Source organism: Oncorhynchus clarkii, unplaced genomic scaffold (assembly GCF_045791955.1).
Source record: "Oncorhynchus clarkii lewisi isolate Uvic-CL-2024 unplaced genomic scaffold, UVic_Ocla_1.0 unplaced_contig_13966_pilon_pilon, whole genome shotgun sequence".
Taxonomy (NCBI): domain Eukaryota; kingdom Metazoa; phylum Chordata; class Actinopteri; order Salmoniformes; family Salmonidae; genus Oncorhynchus; species Oncorhynchus clarkii.
The window spans coordinates 49405-69687 of record NW_027258061.1 but is presented as its reverse complement, the minus strand read 5'-3'; the positions used below and the strand labels follow the sequence as shown (position 1 = coordinate 69687).

Genomic DNA, 20283 nt, shown 5'->3' with positions numbered 1-20283 from the left:
TGGAATCCTGCAGCACAATACGTCTCCCTTTATAAAGCACATGTTTATGTCATATTTGCCATAGTGGGTTATGTCACATTTGACATTGGTGATTATGTCACATTTGACATTGGTGATTATGTCACATTTGACATTGGTGATTATGTCACATTTGACATTGGTGGTTATGTCACATTTGACATGGGTGATTATGTCACATTTGACATTGGTGATTATGTCACATTTGACATTGGTGATTATGTCACATTTGACATTGGTGATTATGTCACATTTGACATTGGTGATTATGTCACATTTGACATTGGTGATTATGTCACATTTGACATTGGTGATTATGTCACATTTGACATTGGTGATTATGTCACATTTGACATTGGTGATTATGTCACATTTGACATTGGTGATTATGTCACAAAGTTGCGCCACATTTGTGAACCCTTTTTATAACGCATGACATACGGTTATAGATGCTCTGTAACAAACACATTTATGTAGCGCTCATGAAGGCATTATGAAGGCTTTATAAAGCTGAACGTCATTTAAAAACGGGAGCCGAAATATCACGTGTTGTTTTAGACACCGAGAGGAAGGATGGCTGATTTCCAGATAATTAACGGGGCTTCATCTGAATAGAGAAGTTGTCAAACTACGACAGGTTTAGACAACATTATTCACCACAGACGGATGATGACGAATCTAAAAGATCTTCTGTCTGGTCACGCCAATTATTGCCCTGGCAAGCGCTGTGAAGAAATTATCTATCATTATTGTCAACCCCCCACCCCCCACCCCAAAAAAAGATTTATTCTGCTAATCTAGTCATCCTAAAGCAGGTGAAGCATGAACAAAATGTCCTATTTGGAAAGCAGACTGAATTGACAGCGTCAATAATAATACTAATAATCCCTTACCTTGTATTTAACGCGTGGTCCTTGGTGGCCCTGAATTACAGATCAGGGATTAGAGATTACGCTGCACTGAACAAACTCTAGTATTATTATTATAGTCTGACCAGCACAGGAGAAGATATAGAAGCTGAGTTTACTATTCAGGGTGGCACCTCTGCAGAGTCTTCGCCAATATTATACTACACCACCCACCTGGAAAACATTTTACAAACTGTTCAGTCTTTGATGTATAAATTCTCCTTTTTAAAACATCAGAGGAGTTTTATAACCCAACTAACTGATTCTGAATCGCACGTTTTTAATTAAGGTCTTACGTTTCTCTTGTCCTCGCTTTCTTGTTACGTTTAGAATTCCCCCTGCACTTTATACCGAGGATGTCCATCTACTTCCTATAGGATGTCCATCTACTTCCTATAGGATGTCCATCTACTTCCTTAAGGATGTCCATCTACTTCCTATAGGATGTCCATCTACTTCCTATAGGATGTCCATCTACTTCCTTAAGGATGTCCATCTACTTCCTATAGGATGTCCATCTACTTCCTATAGGATGTCCATCTACTTCCTATAGGATGTCCATCTACTTCCTTAAGGATGTCCATCTACTTCCTTAAGGATGTCCATCTACTTCCTTAAGGATGTCCATCTACTTCCTATAGGATGTCCATCTACTTCCTATAGGATATCCATCTACTTCCTATAGGATGTCCATCTACTTCGTTTAGGATGTCCATCTACTTCCTATAGGATGTCCATCTACTTCCTATAGGATGTCCATCTACTTCCTTAAGGATGTCCATCTACTTCCTATAGGATGTCCATCTACTTCCTATAGGATATCCATCTACTTCCTATAGGATGTCCATCTACTTCCTATAGGATGTCCATCTACTTCCTATAGGATGTCCATCTACTTCCTTAAGGATGTCCATCTACTTCCTATAGGATGTCCATCTACTTCCTATAGGATGTCCATCTACTTCCTATAGGATGTCCATCTACTTCCTATAGGATGTCCATCTACTTCCTATAGGATGTCCATCTACTTCCTATAGGATGTCCATCTACTTCCTATAGGATGTCCATCTACTTCCTTAAGGATGTCCATCTACTTCCTATAGGATGTCCATCTACTTCCTATAGGATGTCCATCTACTTCCTATAGGATGTCCATCTACTTCCTATAGGATGTCCATCTACTTCCTATAGGATGTCCATCTACTTCCTATAGGATGTCCATCTACTTCCTATAGGATGTCCATCTACTTCCTATAGGATGTCCATCTACTTCCTTAAGGATGTCCATCTACTTCCTATAGGATGTCCATCTACTTCCTATAGGATGTCCGTCTACTTCCTATAGGATGTCCATCTACTTCCTTAAGGATGTCCAGCTACTTCCTATAGGATGTCCATTTACTTCCTAAAGGATGTCCATCTACTTCCTATAGGATGTCCATCTACTTCCTATAGGATGTCCATCTACTTCCTTAAGAATGTCCATCTACTTCCTATAGGATGTCCATCTACTTCCTTTCAGCACTACTTTAGCCATCCACATTGGGCTAACATTGAACTGTTCACTAAATTAGAGAGGGAGGAGAGAGAGAGAGAGAGAGAGAGAGAGAGAGAGAGAGAGAGAGAGAGAGAGAGAGAGAGAGAACACAGTAGCCTAGGGTATGTATTGGGATTCAGGGGGAGCCAAGCTGAGGTTCTGTGGTTTGGTCCTGGCCTGAGGTTCTTTCCTCGGGCAAGGTGCTGCATTGGCGGCAGGCTGCAAATTTACCACTCTGATTTCAGGTGCTGCTGTGGTGAGCTGTCAAAGCGAGTTGCTCTGACTGCGTTCCCCAAGTTCCTGATTAGCCCATACCTCTCCCTCCTCCTCTCCCCAATCAGTCCACTCCAGCGATGCTGTTTCAACACATTTAGCAGTGAGCTCTTATGGTTTCCCAGACATTAGAAATGGACCTGACTGGCTGACTGCCTGACTGGCTGGCTGACTGACTGACAAGCTGACAATGACTGAATGACAGACTGACTGGCTGACTGAAAGGCTGACTGACTGAATGATAATAATGGCAGACTGAATGATAGTACTGATAGTAATGACAGACTGAATGATAGTACTGGTGGTAATGACAGACTGAATGATAGCACTGATGATAATGACAGGCTGAATTATAGTACTAGATGGTAATGGCAGACTGAGGGATAGTAATGATAGTAATAACAGATTGAGTGATAGTACTGATGGTAATGACAGACTGAATGATAGCAATGATAGTAATGACAGACTGAGTGATAGTACTGATGGTAATGACAGACTGAATGATAGTACTGATGGTAATGACAGACTGAATGATGGTACTGATGGTAATGACAGACTGAATGATAGTACTGATAGTAATGACAGACTGAATGATAGTAATGATAGTAATGAGAGACTGAATGATAGTACTAGATGGTAATGACAGACTGAATGATAGTACTGATGGTAATGGCAGACTGAATGATAGTACTGATGGTAATGACAGACTGAATGGCAGTACTAGATGGTAATGGCAGAGTGAATGATAGTACTAGATGGTAATGACATACTGAATGATAGTACTAGATGGTAATGGCAGACTGAATGATAGTACTGATAGTAATGACAGACTGAATGATAGTACTGATAGTAATGACAGACTGAATGATAGTACTGATAGTAATGACAGACTGAATGATAGTACTAGATGATAATGGCAGACTGAATGATAATACTAGATGGTAATGACAGACTGAATGATAGTACTGATGGTAATGACAGACTGAATGATAGTACTAGATGGTAATGACAGACTGAATGATAGTACTAGATGGTAATGACAGACTGAATGATAGTACTGATAGTACTGATGATAATGGCAGACTGAATGATAGTACTGATGGTAATGACAGACTGAATGATAGTACTGATAGTAATGACAGACTAAATGATAGTAATGATAGTAATGACAGACTGAATGATAGTACTAGATGGTAATGGCAGACTGAATGATAGTACTAGATGGTAATGACATACTGAATGATAGTACTAGATGGTAATGGCAGATTGAATGATAGTATTAATAGTAATGACAGACTGAATGATAGTACTGATAGTAATGACAGACTGAATGATAGTACCGATGATAATGGCAGACTGAATGATAGTAATGATAGTAATGACAGACTGAATGATAGTACTGATAGTAATGACAGACTGATTGATAGTACTAGATGGTAATGACAGACTGAATGATAGTACTAGATGGTAATGACAGACTGAATGATAGTACTGATAGTAATGACAGACTGAATGATAGTACTGATAGTAATGACAGACTGAATGATAGTACTAGATGGTAATGACAGACTGAATGATAGTACTGATGGTAATGGCAGACTGAATGATAGTACTGATAGTAATGACAGACTGAATGATAGTACTGATAGTAATGACAGACTGAATGATAGTACTAGATTGTAGCAACAGACATGGTCGTCCTGTTTCTAGCCCCCAACCAACTTAGCAGTATATTGTATTTTTTTCGCTGTTATTTCTTACATTATTTGCTCAAAACGTTTCTTGCATAATTAACCTACATCCGTGAATAACTTTTGGATATTAGATTGGCGGTCACTCACCAGCATTTAGATTCAATTTCCCTGTATTGGATCCTTTGTTTATACTCCCTGAGGCAGTTCCATTCATCCTGGGGGCTGCTCCAAGACACCGTCACTGCAGAAGAAGAACAAGGAGAGGGCTCTTAGTCAGACTCAGGAGGCCTGCATTACCATCCATCGCTTCCGGGTGTATTATTGTCCTTACTTTCCGTCCCTGTACAATAAAGCAGATACAATAAAGTTTCTCCTTCCAGAGAAACATCAGGGACCGTAACGTACTCTGTTTTGTGGAACCATGGCTCTCTCCGGATATACCGTCCCCATACAGTCAGCCTGTGGGGTTCTCCATATATCACGCGGACAGGAAGAAAGAACTCTCCGGGAAAAATAAAAGATGGAGTTGTATGTTTCATGATAAACTACTCATGGTGGTAATGTACAGGAAGTCCTTTTGTTCTCCCGATCTGGAATACATCACCATCAATTACCTCCCAAGATCATTTTTCTTCGGTCATCTTCACGGGCGTGTATGTCCCCCCCCCCCCCCAAACCAACACTGCTATGTAACTGCACTGAAAGATGGAAACCACATATCCTGAAGCCGCATCGACTGTAGCTGGGGACTTTAATAAAGAAAATTGGACACGCGCCTCCATTTTGCTCCCCTCCTCCTATTGTCAGAAATTTAAACAGGAAGGGAGGGACCCATTGTAAGGACTGTTTAACGTTGGTCTGACCAATCGAAATCTATGCCTTCAAGATTGTTTTGATCACATGGACTGGGAAATGTTTGTGTTGTCTCGGAAAATAATATCAATGTATACACTGAGTTCATCAGGAAGTCCATAGTGGATGTTGTTCCCACTGTGATGATTACAATTTATCCGAACCATAAACCATGGATAGATGACATCATTTGCCCAAATCTGAAAGCACGAACCACCGCATTTAACCACGTCAATTTGACCTGGAACATGGATGTGTACAAACTGACCAGATATGCCCTCTGTAACGCAATCAAACAGGCAAAACGACAGTACATGGACGAAGTGGAGTCGCAATTCAACGACTCAGACTCGAGACGTATGTGGCAGGGACTCCAGACAATCAAGGATTATAAAGGGAAAACCAGCCACGTCGCAGACACCGACGCCTTGCCTCCCGACAAGCTAAACACCTTCATATCCTCGCCTCCCGACAAGCTAAACACCTTCATATCCTCGCCTCCCGACAAGCTAAACACCTTCATATCCTCGCCTCCCGACAAGCTAAACACCTTCATATCCTCGCCTCCCGACAAGCTAAACACCTTCATATCCTCGCCTCCCGACAAGCTAAACACCTTCATATCCTCGCCTCCCGACAAGCTAAACACCTTCATATCCTCGCCTCCCGACAAGCTAAACACCTTCATATCCTCGCCTCCCGACAAGCTAAACACCTTCATATCCTCGCCTCCCGACAAGCTAAAAACCTTCATATCCTCGCCTCCCGACAAGCTAAACACCTTCATATCCTCGCCTCCCGACAAGCTAAACACCTTCATATCCTCGCCTCCCGACAAGCTAAACACCTTCATATCCTCGCCTCCCGACAAGCTAAACACCTTCATATCCTCGCCTCCCGACAAGCTAAACACCTTCATATCCTCGCCTCCCGACAAGCTAAACACCTTCATATCCTCGCCTCCCGACAAGCTAAACACCTTCATATCCTCGCCTCCCGACAAGCTAAACACCTTCATATCCTCGCCTCCCGACAAGCTAAACACCTTCATATCCTCGCCTCCCGACAAGCTAAACACCTTCATATCCTCGCCTCCCGACAAGCTAAAAACCTTCATATCCTCGCCTCCCGACAAGCTAAACACCTTCATATCCTCGCCTCCCGACAAGCTAAACACCTTCATATCCTCGCCTCCCGACAAGCTAAACACCTTCATATCCTCGCCTCCCGACAAGCTAAACACCTTCATATCCTCGCCTCCCGACAAGCTAAACACCTTCATATCCTCGCCTCCCGACAAGCTAAACACCTTCATATCCTCGCCTCCCGACAAGCTAAACACCTTCATATCCTCGCCTCCCGACAAGCTAAACACCTTCATATCCTCGCCTCCCGACAAGCTAAACACCTTCATATCCTCGCCTCCCGACAAGCTAAACACCTTCATATCCTCGCCTCCCGACAAGCTAAACACCTTCATATCCTCGCCTCCCGACAAGCTAAACACCTTCATATCCTCGCCTCCCGACAAGCTAAACACCTTCATATCCTCGCCTCCCGACAAGCTAAACACCTTCATATCCTCGCCTCCCGACAAGCTAAACACCTTCATATCCTCGCCTCCCGACAAGCTAAACACCTTCATATCCTCGCCTCCCGACAAGCTAAACACCTTCATATCCTCGCCTCCCGACAAGCTAAACACCTTCATATCCTCGCCTCCCGACAAGCTAAACACCTTCATATCCTCGCCTCCCGACAAGCTAAACACCTTCATATCCTCTCCTCCCGACAAGCTAAACACCTTCATATCCTCGCCTCCCGACAAGCTAACACCTTCATATCCTCGCCTCCCGACAAGCTAAACACCTCCATATCCTCGCCTTCCGACAAGCTAAACACCTTCATATCCTCGCCTCCCGACAAGCTAAACACCTTCATATCCTCGCCTCCCGACAAGCTAACCAACTTCATATGTACATTATATAGGCTTTTCTATTAACTTCTTGACGCTACCCATCCCTTTAGCGGGATCATTGTTATCAACAACCGCTGAATAGCAGAGCACCACATTCAAATAATATTACTAAAAATATTTATATTCATGAAATCACAAGTGCAATATTGCGAAACACAGTTTAGCCTTTTGTTAATCCACCTGTCGTGTCAGATTTTGAAAATATGTTTTACAGCGAAAGCAATCCAAGCGTTTGTGTAAGTTTATCGATCACTCGACAAAACATCAAAGTAGCTTGGTCACGAAAATATATACTCTCCATACTGTCTATTTCACACCATTATATACATCTGTATCAGTAGAGGCTGCTGAGGGGAGGACGGCTCATAATAACGACTGGAACGGAGCAGATGGAACGGCATCAAACACATGGAAACCATGGAAACCATGTGTGTGATATATTTGATACCACTCCACACATTCTGCTCCAGCCATTAACACGAGCCCGTCCTCCCCACCAATCTCCTGTATATACTGAACAAAAATATAAACGCAACATGTAAAGTGTTGGTCCCATGTTTTTTTTACCTTTATTTAACTAGGCAAGTGAGTTAAGAACAAATTCTTATTTTCAATGACGGCCTAGGAACAGTGGGTTAACTGCCTATTCAGGGGCAGAACGACAGATTTGTACCTTGTCAGGTCGGGGATTTGAACTTGCAACCTTCCGGTTACTAGTCCAACGCTCTTAACCCTAGGCTCCCCTGCCGCCTTCATGAGCTGAAATAAAAGATCCCAGAAACGTTCCATACGCACAAAAAGCTTATTTCTCTAAAATTTTGTGCACACATTTGTTTACATCCCTGTTAGTGAGCATTTCTCCTTTGCAAGATAATCCATCCACCTGACAGGTGTGGCAAATCAAGAAGCTGATTAAACAGCATGATCATTACACAGGTGCACCTTGTGTTGGGGATAGTAAAACCAATGCCAGCCCACGACTTTTACATCTGGCTTCTTCACCTGCGGGATCATCTGAGACCATCCACCCGGACAGCTGATGAGGGTTTGCACAACCGAAAGAATTTGTGCACAAACTGTCAGAACCCTATCAGAGAAGCTCATCTAGGTGCTTACTCACCAGGGTCTTGACATGATTGCAGTTCGGCATCGAAACTGAATTCACTGGGCAAATGCTCACCTTCGATGGCCACTGGCACGCTGAAGAAGTGTACTCTTCACAAATGAATCCCGGTTTCAACTGTATCAGGAAGATGGCAGACTGTGTATGGCGTATTGTGGGCGAGCGGTTTGATGATGTCAACGTTGTGAACAGGGTGCGCCATGGTGGTGGTGGTGTTATGGTATGGGCAGGCATAAGCTACGGACAACGAACACAATTGTATTTTATCGATGGCAATTTGAATGAGCAGAGATACCGTGACGAGAACCTTGAGGCCCATTGTAGTACTATTAATTCACCGCCATCACCTCATGTTTCAGTATGATAATGGACGTCTCCATGTCGCAAGTATCTGTACACAATTCCTGGAAGCTGAAAATGTCCCAGTTCTTCCATGGCCTGCATACTCATCAGACATGTGACCCATTGAGCATGTTTGGGATGCTCTGGATCAATGTGTATGACAGCGTGTTCCAGTTCCCGCCAATATCCAGCAACTTCACACAGCCATTGAAGAGGAGTGGGACAACATTCCACGGGCCACCAATCAACAGCCTGATCAAATCTATTCAAAGATGTGTCTCTCTGCATGTGGTAAATGGTGGCCACACCAGACACTGGCTGGTTTTATAATCCATGGCCCTACCTTTCTTTTAAGGTATCTGTGACCAACAGATGCAGGGCCTTCGGAAAGTACTCAGACCCCTTGGCTTTTTCCACATTTTGTTACGTTACGTTACGTTATGTATTACTGTACTGATGGAGCTATAAACACAAGCATTATGTATTACTGTACTGTACTGTTGGAGCTATAAACACAAGCATTATGTATTACTGTACTGTAGGAGCTATAAACACAAGCATTATGTATTACTGTACTGATGGAGCTATAAACACAAGCATTATGTATTACTGTACTGTTGGAGCTATAAACACAAGCATTATGTATTACTGTACTGTACTGTTGGAGCTATAAACACAAGCATTATGTATTACTGTACTGATGGAGCTATAAACACAAGCATTATGTATTACTGTACTGTACTGATGGAGCTATAAACACAAGCATTATGTATTACTGTACTGTTGGAGCTATAAACACAAGCATTATGTATTACTGTACTGTTGGAGCTATAAACACAAGCATAATGTATTACTGTACTGTTGGAGCTATAAACACACGCATTATGTATTACTGTACTGTACTGTTGGAGCTATAAACACAAGCATTATGTATTACTGTACTGTACTGTTGGAGCTATAAACACAAGCATTATGTATTACTGTACTGATGGAGCTATAAACACAAGCATTATGTATTACTGTACTGTACTGATGGAGCTATAAACACAAGCATTATGTATTACTGTACTGTTGGAGCTATAAACACAAGCATTATGTATTACTGTACTGTACTGATGGAGCTATAAACACACGCATTATGTATTACTGTACTGTTGGAGCTATAAACACAAGCATGATGTATTACTGTACTGTAGGAGCTATAAACACAAGCATTATGTATTACTGTACTGTTGGAGCTATAAACACAAGCATTATGTATTACTGTACTGTTGGAGCTATAAACACAAGCATTATGTATTACTGTACTGATGGAGCTATAAACACAAGCATTATGTATTACTGTACTGTACTGTTGGAGCTATAAACACAAGCATTATGTATTACTGTACTGATGGAGCTATAAACACAAGCATTATGTATTACTGTACTGATGGAGCTATAAACACAAACATTATGTATTACTGTACTGTTGGAGCTATAAACACAAGCATTATGTATTACTGTACTGTACTGTTGGAGCTATAAACACAAGCATTATGTATTACTGTACTGATGGAGCTATAAACACAAGCATTATGTATTACTGTACTGATGGAGCTATTAACACAATCATTATGTATTACTGTACTGATGGAGCTATAAACACAAGCATTATGTATTACTGTACTGTACTGTTGGAGCTATAAACACAAGCATTATGTATTACTGTACTGTTGGAGCTATAAACACAAGCATTATGTATTACTGTACTGTTGGAGCTATAAACACAAGCATTATGTATTACTGTACTGTTGGAGCTATAAACACAAGCATTTCGCTGCACCTGCGATATCTGTAAGATATGTGAAAGTGACCAGTAACATTTGATATGATTTGACCGACAGACCAATGTCTGACTGATTAACTGGTTAATTGGTTAATTGATTTCCCGTATCCCCCCCCAGGCCATGCAGAGGGAAGGGAAGGACATCAACATTAAGGAGGTGATGGACTGCTGGACCCTCCAGATGGGTTATCCTGTTGTGACCATCAGTAAGAACTACAGTCTGGACCACAGCGTCATCATCACACAGGAACACTTTGTCTACGACAGGGAGGCCAGGTTCAGAGACCCTGACCTTTTCAACAGAAGGTAGGTACTGTCAGCTGAGGACTGCAGACATTTTTATTCTGGTTTTTAACGCTTCTTTATATTATTAATGTTCTTCTTCTTTTATTGGTCTCACTTCCACAACAACAAAGAGGGCAAAGCGAGAAGCTAAAACCATGTCTGAAGAAACTGGTGTTCTCCTGTCCACACAGTGGAGGTAATAGACAACTAGTCTTCTCCTGTCCACACAGTGGAGGTAACAGACAACTAGTCTTCTCCTGTCCACACAGTGGAGGTAACAGACAACTAGTCTTCTCCTGTCCACACAGTGGAGGTAACAGACAACTAGTCTTCTCCTGTCCACACAGTGGAGGTAACAGACAACTAGTCTTCTCCTGTCCACACAGTGGAGGTAACAGACAACTAGTCTTCTCCTGTCCACACAGTGGAGGTAACAGACAACTAGTCTTCTCCTGTCCACACAGTGGAGGTAACAGACAACTAGTCTTCTCCTGTCCACACAGTGGAGGTAACAGACAACTAGTCCTATCCTGTCCACACAGTGGAGGTAACAGACAACTAGTCTTCTCCTGTCCACACAGTGGAGGTAACAGACAACTAGTCCTATCCTGTCCACATAGTGGAGGTAACAGACAACTAGTCTTCTCCTGTCCACACAGTGGAGGTAACAGACAACTAGTCTTCTCCTGTCCACACAGTGGAGGTAACAGACAACTAGTCTTCTCCTGTCCACACAGTGGAGGTAACAGACAACTAGTCTTCTCCTGTCCACACAGTGGAGGTAACAGACAGACAACTCGTCTTCTCCTGTCCACACAGTGGAGGTAACAGACAGACAACTCGTCTTCTCCTGTCCACACAGTGGAGGTAACAGACAGACAACTCGTCTTCTCCTGTCCACACAGTGGAGGTAACAGACAGACAACTAGTCTTCTCCTGTCCACACAGTGGAGGTAACAGACAGACAACTAGTCTTCTCCTGTCCACACAGTGGAGGTAACAGACAACTAGTCTTCTCCTGTCCACACAGTGGAGGTAACAGACAACTAGTCTTCTCCTGTCCACACAGTGGAGGTAACAGACAACTAGTCTTCTCCTGTCCACACAGTGGAGGTAACAGACAACTAGTCTTCTCCTGTCCACACAGTGGAGGTAACAGACAACTAGTCCTATCCTGTCCACACAGTGGAGGTAACAGACAACTAGTCTTCTCCTGTCCACACAGTGGAGGTAACAGACAACTAGTCCTATCCTGTCCACACAGTGGAGGTAACAGACAACTAGTCTTCTCCTGTCCACACAGTGGAGGTAACAGACAACTAGTCTTCTCCTGTCCACACAGTGGAGGTAACAGACAACTAGTCTTCTCCTGTCCACACAGTGGAGGTAACAGACAACTAGTCTTCTCCTGTCCACACAGTGGAGGTAACAGACAGACAACTCGTCTTCTCCTGTCCACACAGTGGAGGTAACAGACAGACAACTCGTCTTCTCCTGTCCACACAGTGGAGGTAACAGACAGACAACTCGTCTTCTCCTGTCCACACAGTGGAGGTAACAGACAGACAACTAGTCTTCTCCTGTCCACACAGTGGAGGTAACAGACAGACAACTAGTCTTCTCCTGTCCACACAGTGGAGGTAACAGACAACTAGTCTTCTCCTGTCCACACAGTGGAGGTAACAGACAACTAGTCTTCTCCTGTCCACACAGTGGAGGTAACAGACAACTAGTCTTCTCCTGTCCACACAGTGGAGGTAACAGACAGACAACTAGTCTTCTCCTGTCCACACAGTGGAGGTAACAGACAACTAGTCTTCTCCTGTCCACACAGTGGAGGTAACAGACAGACAACTAGTCTTCTCCTGTCCACACAGTGGAGGTAACAGACAACTAGTCTTCTCCTGTCCACACAGTGGAGGTAACAGACAACTAGTCTTCTCCTGTCCACACAGTGGAGGTAACAGACAGACAACTAGTCTTCTCCTGTCCACACAGTGGAGGTAACAGACAACTAGTCTTCTCCTGTCCACACAGTGGAGGTAACAGACAACTAGTCTTCTCCTGTCCACACAGTGGAGGTAACAGACAACTAGTCTTCTCCTGTCCACACAGTGGAGGTAACAGACAACTAGTCTTCTCCTGTCCACACAGTGGAGGTAACAGACAACTAGTCTTCTCCTGTCCACACAGTGGAGGTAACAGACAACTAGTCTTCTCCTGTCCACACAGTGGAGGTAATAGACAACTAGTCTTCTCCTGTCCACACAGTGGAGGTAACAGACAGACAACTAGTCTCCTCCTGTCCACACAGTGGAGTTAACAGACAGACAACTAGTCTTCTCCTGTCCACACAGTGGAGGTAACAGACAACTAGTCTTCTCCTGTCCACACAGTGGAGGTAACAGACAACTAGTCTTCTCCTGTCCACACAGTGGAGGTAACAGACAGACAACTAGTCTTCTCCTGTCCACACAGTGGAGGTAACAGACAACTAGTCTTCTCCTGTCCACACAGTGGAGGTAACAGACAACTAGTCTTCTCCTGTCCACACAGTGGAGGTAACAGACAACTAGTCTTCTCCTGTCCACACAGTGGAGGTAACAGACAGACAACTAGTCTCCTCCTGTCCACACAGTGGAGGTAACAGACAGCTAGTCTTCTCCTGTCCACACAGTGGAGGTAACTGACAACTAGTCTTCTCCTGTCCACACAGTGGAGGTAACAGACAACTAGTCCTATCCTGTCCACACAGTGGAGGTAACAGACAACTAGTCTTCTCCTGTCCACACAGTGGAGGTAACAGACAACTAGTCTTCTCCTGTCCACACAGTGGAGGTAACAGACAACTAGTCTTCTCCTGTCCACACAGTGGAGGTAACAGACAACTAGTCTTCTCCTGTCCACACAGTGGAGGTAACAGACAACTAGTCTTCTCCTGTCCACACAGTGGAGGTAACAGACAACTAGTCTTCTCCTGTCCACACAGTGGAGGTAACAGACAGACAACTAGTCTTCTCCTGTCCACACAGTGGAGGTAACAGACAACTAGTCTTCTCCTGTCCACACAGTGGAGGTAACAGACAGACAACTAGTCTTCTCCTGTCCACACAGTGGAGGTAACAGACAGCTAGTCTTCTCCTGTCCACACAGTGGAGGTAACAGACAGCTAGTCTTCTCCTGTCCACACAGTGGAGGTAACAGACAACTAGTCTTCTCCTGTCCACACAGTGGAGGTAACAGACAACTAGTCTTCTCCTATCCACACAGTGGAGGTAACAGACAACTAGTCTTCTCCTGTCCACACAGTGGAGGTAACAGACAACTAGTCTTCTCCTGTCCACACAGTGGAGGTAACAGACAACTAGTCTTCTCCTGTCCACACAGTGGAGGTAACAGACAGACAACTAGTCTTCTCCTGTCCACACAGTGGAGGTAACAGACAGACAACTAGTCTTCTCCTGTCCACACAGTGGAGGTAACAGACAGACAACTAGTCTTCTCCTGTCCACACAGTGGAGGTAACAGACAGCTAGTCTTCTCCTGTCCACACAGTGGAGGTAACAGACAGACAACTAGTCTTCTCCTGTCCACACAGTGGAGGTAACAGACAACTAGTCTTCTCCTGTCCACACAGTGGAGGTAACAGACAACTAGTCTTCCCCTGTCCACACAGTGGAGGGAACAGACAGACAACTAGTCTTCTCCTGTCCACACAGTGGAGGTAACAGACAACTAGTCTTCTCCTGTCCACACAGTGGAGGTAACAGACAACTAGTCTTCTCCTGTCCACACAGTGGAGGTAACAGACAACTAGTCTTCTCCTGTCCACACAGTGGAGGTAACAGACAACTAGTCTTCTCCTGTCCACACAGTGGAGGTAACAGACAACTAGTCTTCTCCTGTCCACACAGTGGAGGTAACAGACAACTAGTCCTATCCTGTCCACACAGTGGAGGTAACAGACAACTAGTCTTCTCCTGTCCACACAGTGGAGGTAACAGACAACTAGTCCTATCCTGTCCACATAGTGGAGGTAACAGACAACTAGTCTTCTCCTGTCCACACAGTGGAGGTAACAGACAACTAGTCTTCTCCTGTCCACACAGTGGAGGTAACAGACAACTAGTCTTCTCCTGTCCACACAGTGGAGGTAACAGACAACTAGTCTTCTCCTGTCCACACAGTGGAGGTAACAGACAGACAACTCGTCTTCTCCTGTCCACACAGTGGAGGTAACAGACAGACAACTCGTCTTCTCCTGTCCACACAGTGGAGGTAACAGACAGACAACTCGTCTTCTCCTGTCCACACAGTGGAGGTAACAGACAGACAACTAGTCTTCTCCTGTCCACACAGTGGAGGTAACAGACAGACAACTAGTCTTCTCCTGTCCACACAGTGGAGGTAACAGACAACTAGTCTTCTCCTGTCCACACAGTGGAGGTAACAGACAACTAGTCTTCTCCTGTCCACACAGTGGAGGTAACAGACAACTAGTCTTCTCCTGTCCACACAGTGGAGGTAACAGACAACTAGTCTTCTCCTGTCCACACAGTGGAGGTAACAGACAACTAGTCCTATCCTGTCCACACAGTGGAGGTAACAGACAACTAGTCTTCTCCTGTCCACACAGTGGAGGTAACAGACAACTAGTCCTATCCTGTCCACACAGTGGAGGTAACAGACAACTAGTCTTCTCCTGTCCACACAGTGGAGGTAACAGACAACTAGTCTTCTCCTGTCCACACAGTGGAGGTAACAGACAACTAGTCTTCTCCTGTCCACACAGTGGAGGTAACAGACAACTAGTCTTCTCCTGTCCACACAGTGGAGGTAACAGACAGACAACTCGTCTTCTCCTGTCCACACAGTGGAGGTAACAGACAGACAACTCGTCTTCTCCTGTCCACACAGTGGAGGTAACAGACAGACAACTCGTCTTCTCCTGTCCACACAGTGGAGGTAACAGACAGACAACTAGTCTTCTCCTGTCCACACAGTGGAGGTAACAGACAGACAACTAGTCTTCTCCTGTCCACACAGTGGAGGTAACAGACAACTAGTCTTCTCCTGTCCACACAGTGGAGGTAACAGACAACTAGTCTTCTCCTGTCCACACAGTGGAGGTAACAGACAACTAGTCTTCTCCTGTCCACACAGTGGAGGTAACAGACAGACAACTAGTCTTCTCCTGTCCACACAGTGGAGGTAACAGACAACTAGTCTTCTCCTGTCCACACAGTGGAGGTAACAGACAGACAACTAGTCTTCTCCTGTCCACACAGTGGAGGTAACAGACAACTAGTCTTCTCCTGTCCACACAGTGGAGGTAACAGACAACTAGTCTTCTCCTGTCCACACAGTGGAGGTAACAGACAGACAACTAGTCTTCTCCTGTCCACACAGTGGAGGTAACAGACAACTAGTCTTCTCCTGTCCACACAGTGGAGGTAACAGACAACTAGTCTTCTCCTGTCCACACAGTGGAGGTAACAGACAACTAGTCTTCTCCTGTCCACACAGTGGAGGTAACAGACAACTAGTCTTCTCCTGTCCACACAGTGGAGGTAACAGACAACTAGTCTTCTCCTGTCCACACAGTGGAGGTAACAGACAACTAGTCTTCTCCTGTCCACACAGTGGAGGTAATAGACAACTAGTCTTCTCCTGTCCACACAGTGGAGGTAACAGACAGACAACTAGTCTCCTCCTGTCCACACAGTGGAGTTAACAGACAGACAACTAGTCTTCTCCTGTCCACACAGTGGAGGTAACAGACAACTAGTCTTCTCCTGTCCACACAGTGGAGGTAACAGACAACTAGTCTTCTCCTGTCCACACAGTGGAGGTAACAGACAGACAACTAGTCTTCTCCTGTCCACACAGTGGAGGTAACAGACAACTAGTCTTCTCCTGTCCACACAGTGGAGGTAACAGACAACTAGTCTTCTCCTGTCCACACAGTGGAGGTAACAGACAACTAGTCTTCTCCTGTCCACACAGTGGAGGTAACAGACAGACAACTAGTCTCCTCCTGTCCACACAGTGGAGGTAACAGACAGCTAGTCTTCTCCTGTCCACACAGTGGAGGTAACTGACAACTAGTCTTCTCCTGTCCACACAGTGGAGGTAACAGACAACTAGTCCTATCCTGTCCACACAGTGGAGGTAACAGACAACTAGTCTTCTCCTGTCCACACAGTGGAGGTAACAGACAACTAGTCTTCTCCTGTCCACACAGTGGAGGTAACAGACAACTAGTCTTCTCCTGTCCACACAGTGGAGGTAACAGACAGACAACTAGTCTTCTCCTGTCCACACAGTGGAGGTAACAGACAGCTAGTCTTCTCCTGTCCACACAGTGGAGGTAACAGACAGCTAGTCTTCTCCTGTCCACACAGTGGAGGTAACAGACAACTAGTCTTCTCCTGTCCACACAGTGGAGGTAACAGACAACTAGTCTTCTCCTATCCACACAGTGGAGGTAACAGACAACTAGTCTTCTCCTGTCCACACAGTGGAGGTAACAGACAACTAGTCTTCTCCTGTCCACACAGTGGAGGTAACAGACAACTAGTCCTATCCTGTCCACACAGTGGAGGTAACAGACAACTAGTCTTCTCCTGTCCACACAGTGGAGGTAACAGACAACTAGTCTTCTCCTGTCCACACAGTGGAGGTAACAGACAACTAGTCTTCTCCTGTCCACACAGTGGAGGTAACAGACAACTAGTCTTCTCCTGTCCACACAGTGGAGGTAACAGACAACTAGTCTTCTCCTGTCCACACAGTGGAGGTAACAGACAACTAGTCTTCTCCTGTCCACACAGTGGAGGTAACAGACAGACAACTAGTCTTCTCCTGTCCACACAGTGGAGGTAACAGACAACTAGTCTTCTCCTGTCCACACAGTGGAGGTAACAGACAGACAACTAGTCTTCTCCTGTCCACACAGTGGAGGTAACAGACAGCTAGTCTTCTCCTGTCCACACAGTGGAGGTAACAGACAGCTAGTCTTCTCCTGTCCACACAGTGGAGGTAACAGACAACTAGTCTTCTCCTGTCCACACAGTGGAGGTAACAGACAACTAGTCTTCTCCTATCCACACAGTGGAGGTAACAGACAACTAGTCTTCTCCTGTCCACACAGTGGAGGTAACAGACAACTAGTCTTCTCCTGTCCACACAGTGGAGGTAACAGACAACTAGTCTTCTCCTGTCCACACAGTGGAGGTAACAGACAGACAACTAGTCTTCTCCTGTCCACACAGTGGAGGTAACAGACAGACAACTAGTCTTCTCCTGTCCACACAGTGGAGGTAACAGACAGACAACTAGTCTTCTCCTGTCCACACAGTGGAGGTAACAGACAGCTAGTCTTCTCCTGTCCACACAGTGGAGGTAACAGACAGACAACTAGTCTTCTCCTGTCCACACAGTGGAGGTAACAGACAACTAGTCTTCTCCTGTCCACACAGTGGAGGTAACAGACAACTAGTCTTCCCCTGTCCACACAGTGGAGGGAACAGACAGACAACTAGTCTTCTCCTGTCCACACAGTGGAGGTAACAGACAACTAGTCTTCTCCTGTCCACACAGTGGAGGTAACAGACAACTAGTCTTCTCCTGTCCACACAGTGGAGGTAACAGACAACTAGTCTACTCCTGTCCACACAGTGGAGGTAACAGACAACTAGTCTTCTCCTGTCCACACAGTGGAGGTAACAGACAACTAGTCTTCTCCTGTCCACACAGTGGAGGTAACAGACAGACAACTAGTCTCCTCCTGTCCACACAGTGGAGGTAACAGACAACTAGTCTTCTCCTGTCCACACAGTGGAGGTAACAGACAACTAGTCTACTGTATTACTAAACTGTTCTCTCCCAGATGATCTCTCTCTCTCTTTCGTTGTAAATATGTAAATATTATTATTTGAAGTTTGTATTGTTTCATTTGCATGTTTTATTCACACCTGCAGTGTCGGAGCTGAAGAATTTCACTGTAACATGCAACTACATCTGCGTCCCTGTACATGGGACTAATACAATCTAATCTAATATCTCTCTCTCGCTTATGCAGAGCTGTGTTCAGAAGGGCAGAGCTGTGTTCAGACGGGTAGAGCTGTGTTCAGAGGGGTAGAACTGTGTTCAGACGGTAGAGCTGTGTTCAGAAGGGTAGAGTTGTGTTCAGACGGTAGAGCTGTGTTCAGACGGGTAGGACTGTGTTCAGAAGGGTAGAGCTGTGTTCAGAAGGGTAGGACTGTGTTCAGAGGGGTAGAGTTGTGTTCAGAAGAGTAGGACTGTGTTCAGAAGGGTAGAGCTGTGTTCAGAAGGGTAGAACTGTGTTCATAAGGGTAGAGTTGTGTTCAGAAGGGTAGAACTTTGTTCAGAAGGGTAGAACTGTGTTCAGAAGGGTAGAACTGTGTTCAGACGGGTAGGACTGTGTTCAGAAGGGTAGAGCTGTGTTCAGAGGGTTCGAACTGTGTTCAGAAGGGTAGAGCTGTGTTCAGAAGGGTAGAGCTGTGTTCAGAGGGGTAGAACTGTGTTCAGACGGTAGAGCTGTGTTCAGAAGGGTAGAGTTGTGTTCAGAGGGGTAGAACTGTGTTCAGACGGTAGAGCTGTGTTCAGAGGGGTAGAACTGTGTTCAGACGGTAGAGCTGTGTTCAGAAGGGTAGAGTTGTGTTCAGACGGTAGAGCTGTGTTCAGACGGGTAGGACTGTGTTCAGAAGGGTAGAGCTGTGTTCAGAAGGGTAGGACTGTGTTCAGAGGGGTAGAGTTGTGTTCAGAAGAGTAGGACTGTGTTCAGAAGGGTAGAGTAGTGTTCAGAGGGGTAGAGCTGTGTCCAGAAGGGTAGAACTGTGTTCATAAGGGTAGAGTTGTGTTCAGAAGGGTAGAACTTTGTTCAGAAGGGTAGAACTGTGTTCAGAGGGGTAGAACTGTGTTCAGACGGGTAGGACTGTGTTCAGAAGGGTAGAGCTGTGTTCAGAGGGTTCGAACTGTGTTCAGAAGGGTAGAGCTTTGTTCAGAAGGGTAGAGCTGTGTTCAGAGGGGTAGAACTGTGTTCAGACGGTAGAGCTGTGTTCAGAAGGGTAGAGTTGTGTTCAGACGGTAGAGCTGTGTTCAGACGGGTAGGACTGTGTTCAGAAGGGTAGAGCTGTGTTCAGAAGGGTAGGACTGTGTTCAGAGGGGTAGAGTTGTGTTCAGAAGAGTAGGACTGTGTTCAGAGGGGTAGAGTTGTGTTCAGAAGAGTAGGACTGTGTTCAGAAGGGTAGAGTAGTGTTCAGAGGGGTAGAGCTGTGTTCAGAAGGGTAGAACTGTGTTCATAAGGGTAGAGTTGTGTTCAGAAGGGTAGAACTTTGTTCAGAAGGGTAGAACTGTGTTCAGAAGGGTAGAACTGTGTTCAGACGGGTAGGACTGTGTTCAGAAGGGTAGAGCTGTGTTC

General features: G+C 45.0%; 1 protein-coding gene across 1 annotated transcript in view; it reads left to right on the top strand.

Moving 5' to 3' along the window:
- LOC139394701 (thyrotropin-releasing hormone-degrading ectoenzyme-like) overlaps positions 1-20283 on the top strand; it is a gene marked incomplete at both ends in the record, with an annotated part of 139785 nt that overhangs the window by 70283 nt on the left and 49219 nt on the right. Inside the window, one exon of the mRNA XM_071142796.1 lies at positions 10672-10859. Within this exon, the coding sequence (XP_070998897.1) occupies positions 10672-10859 (188 nt within the window). The remainder of the gene's footprint in view (positions 1-10671; positions 10860-20283) is intronic.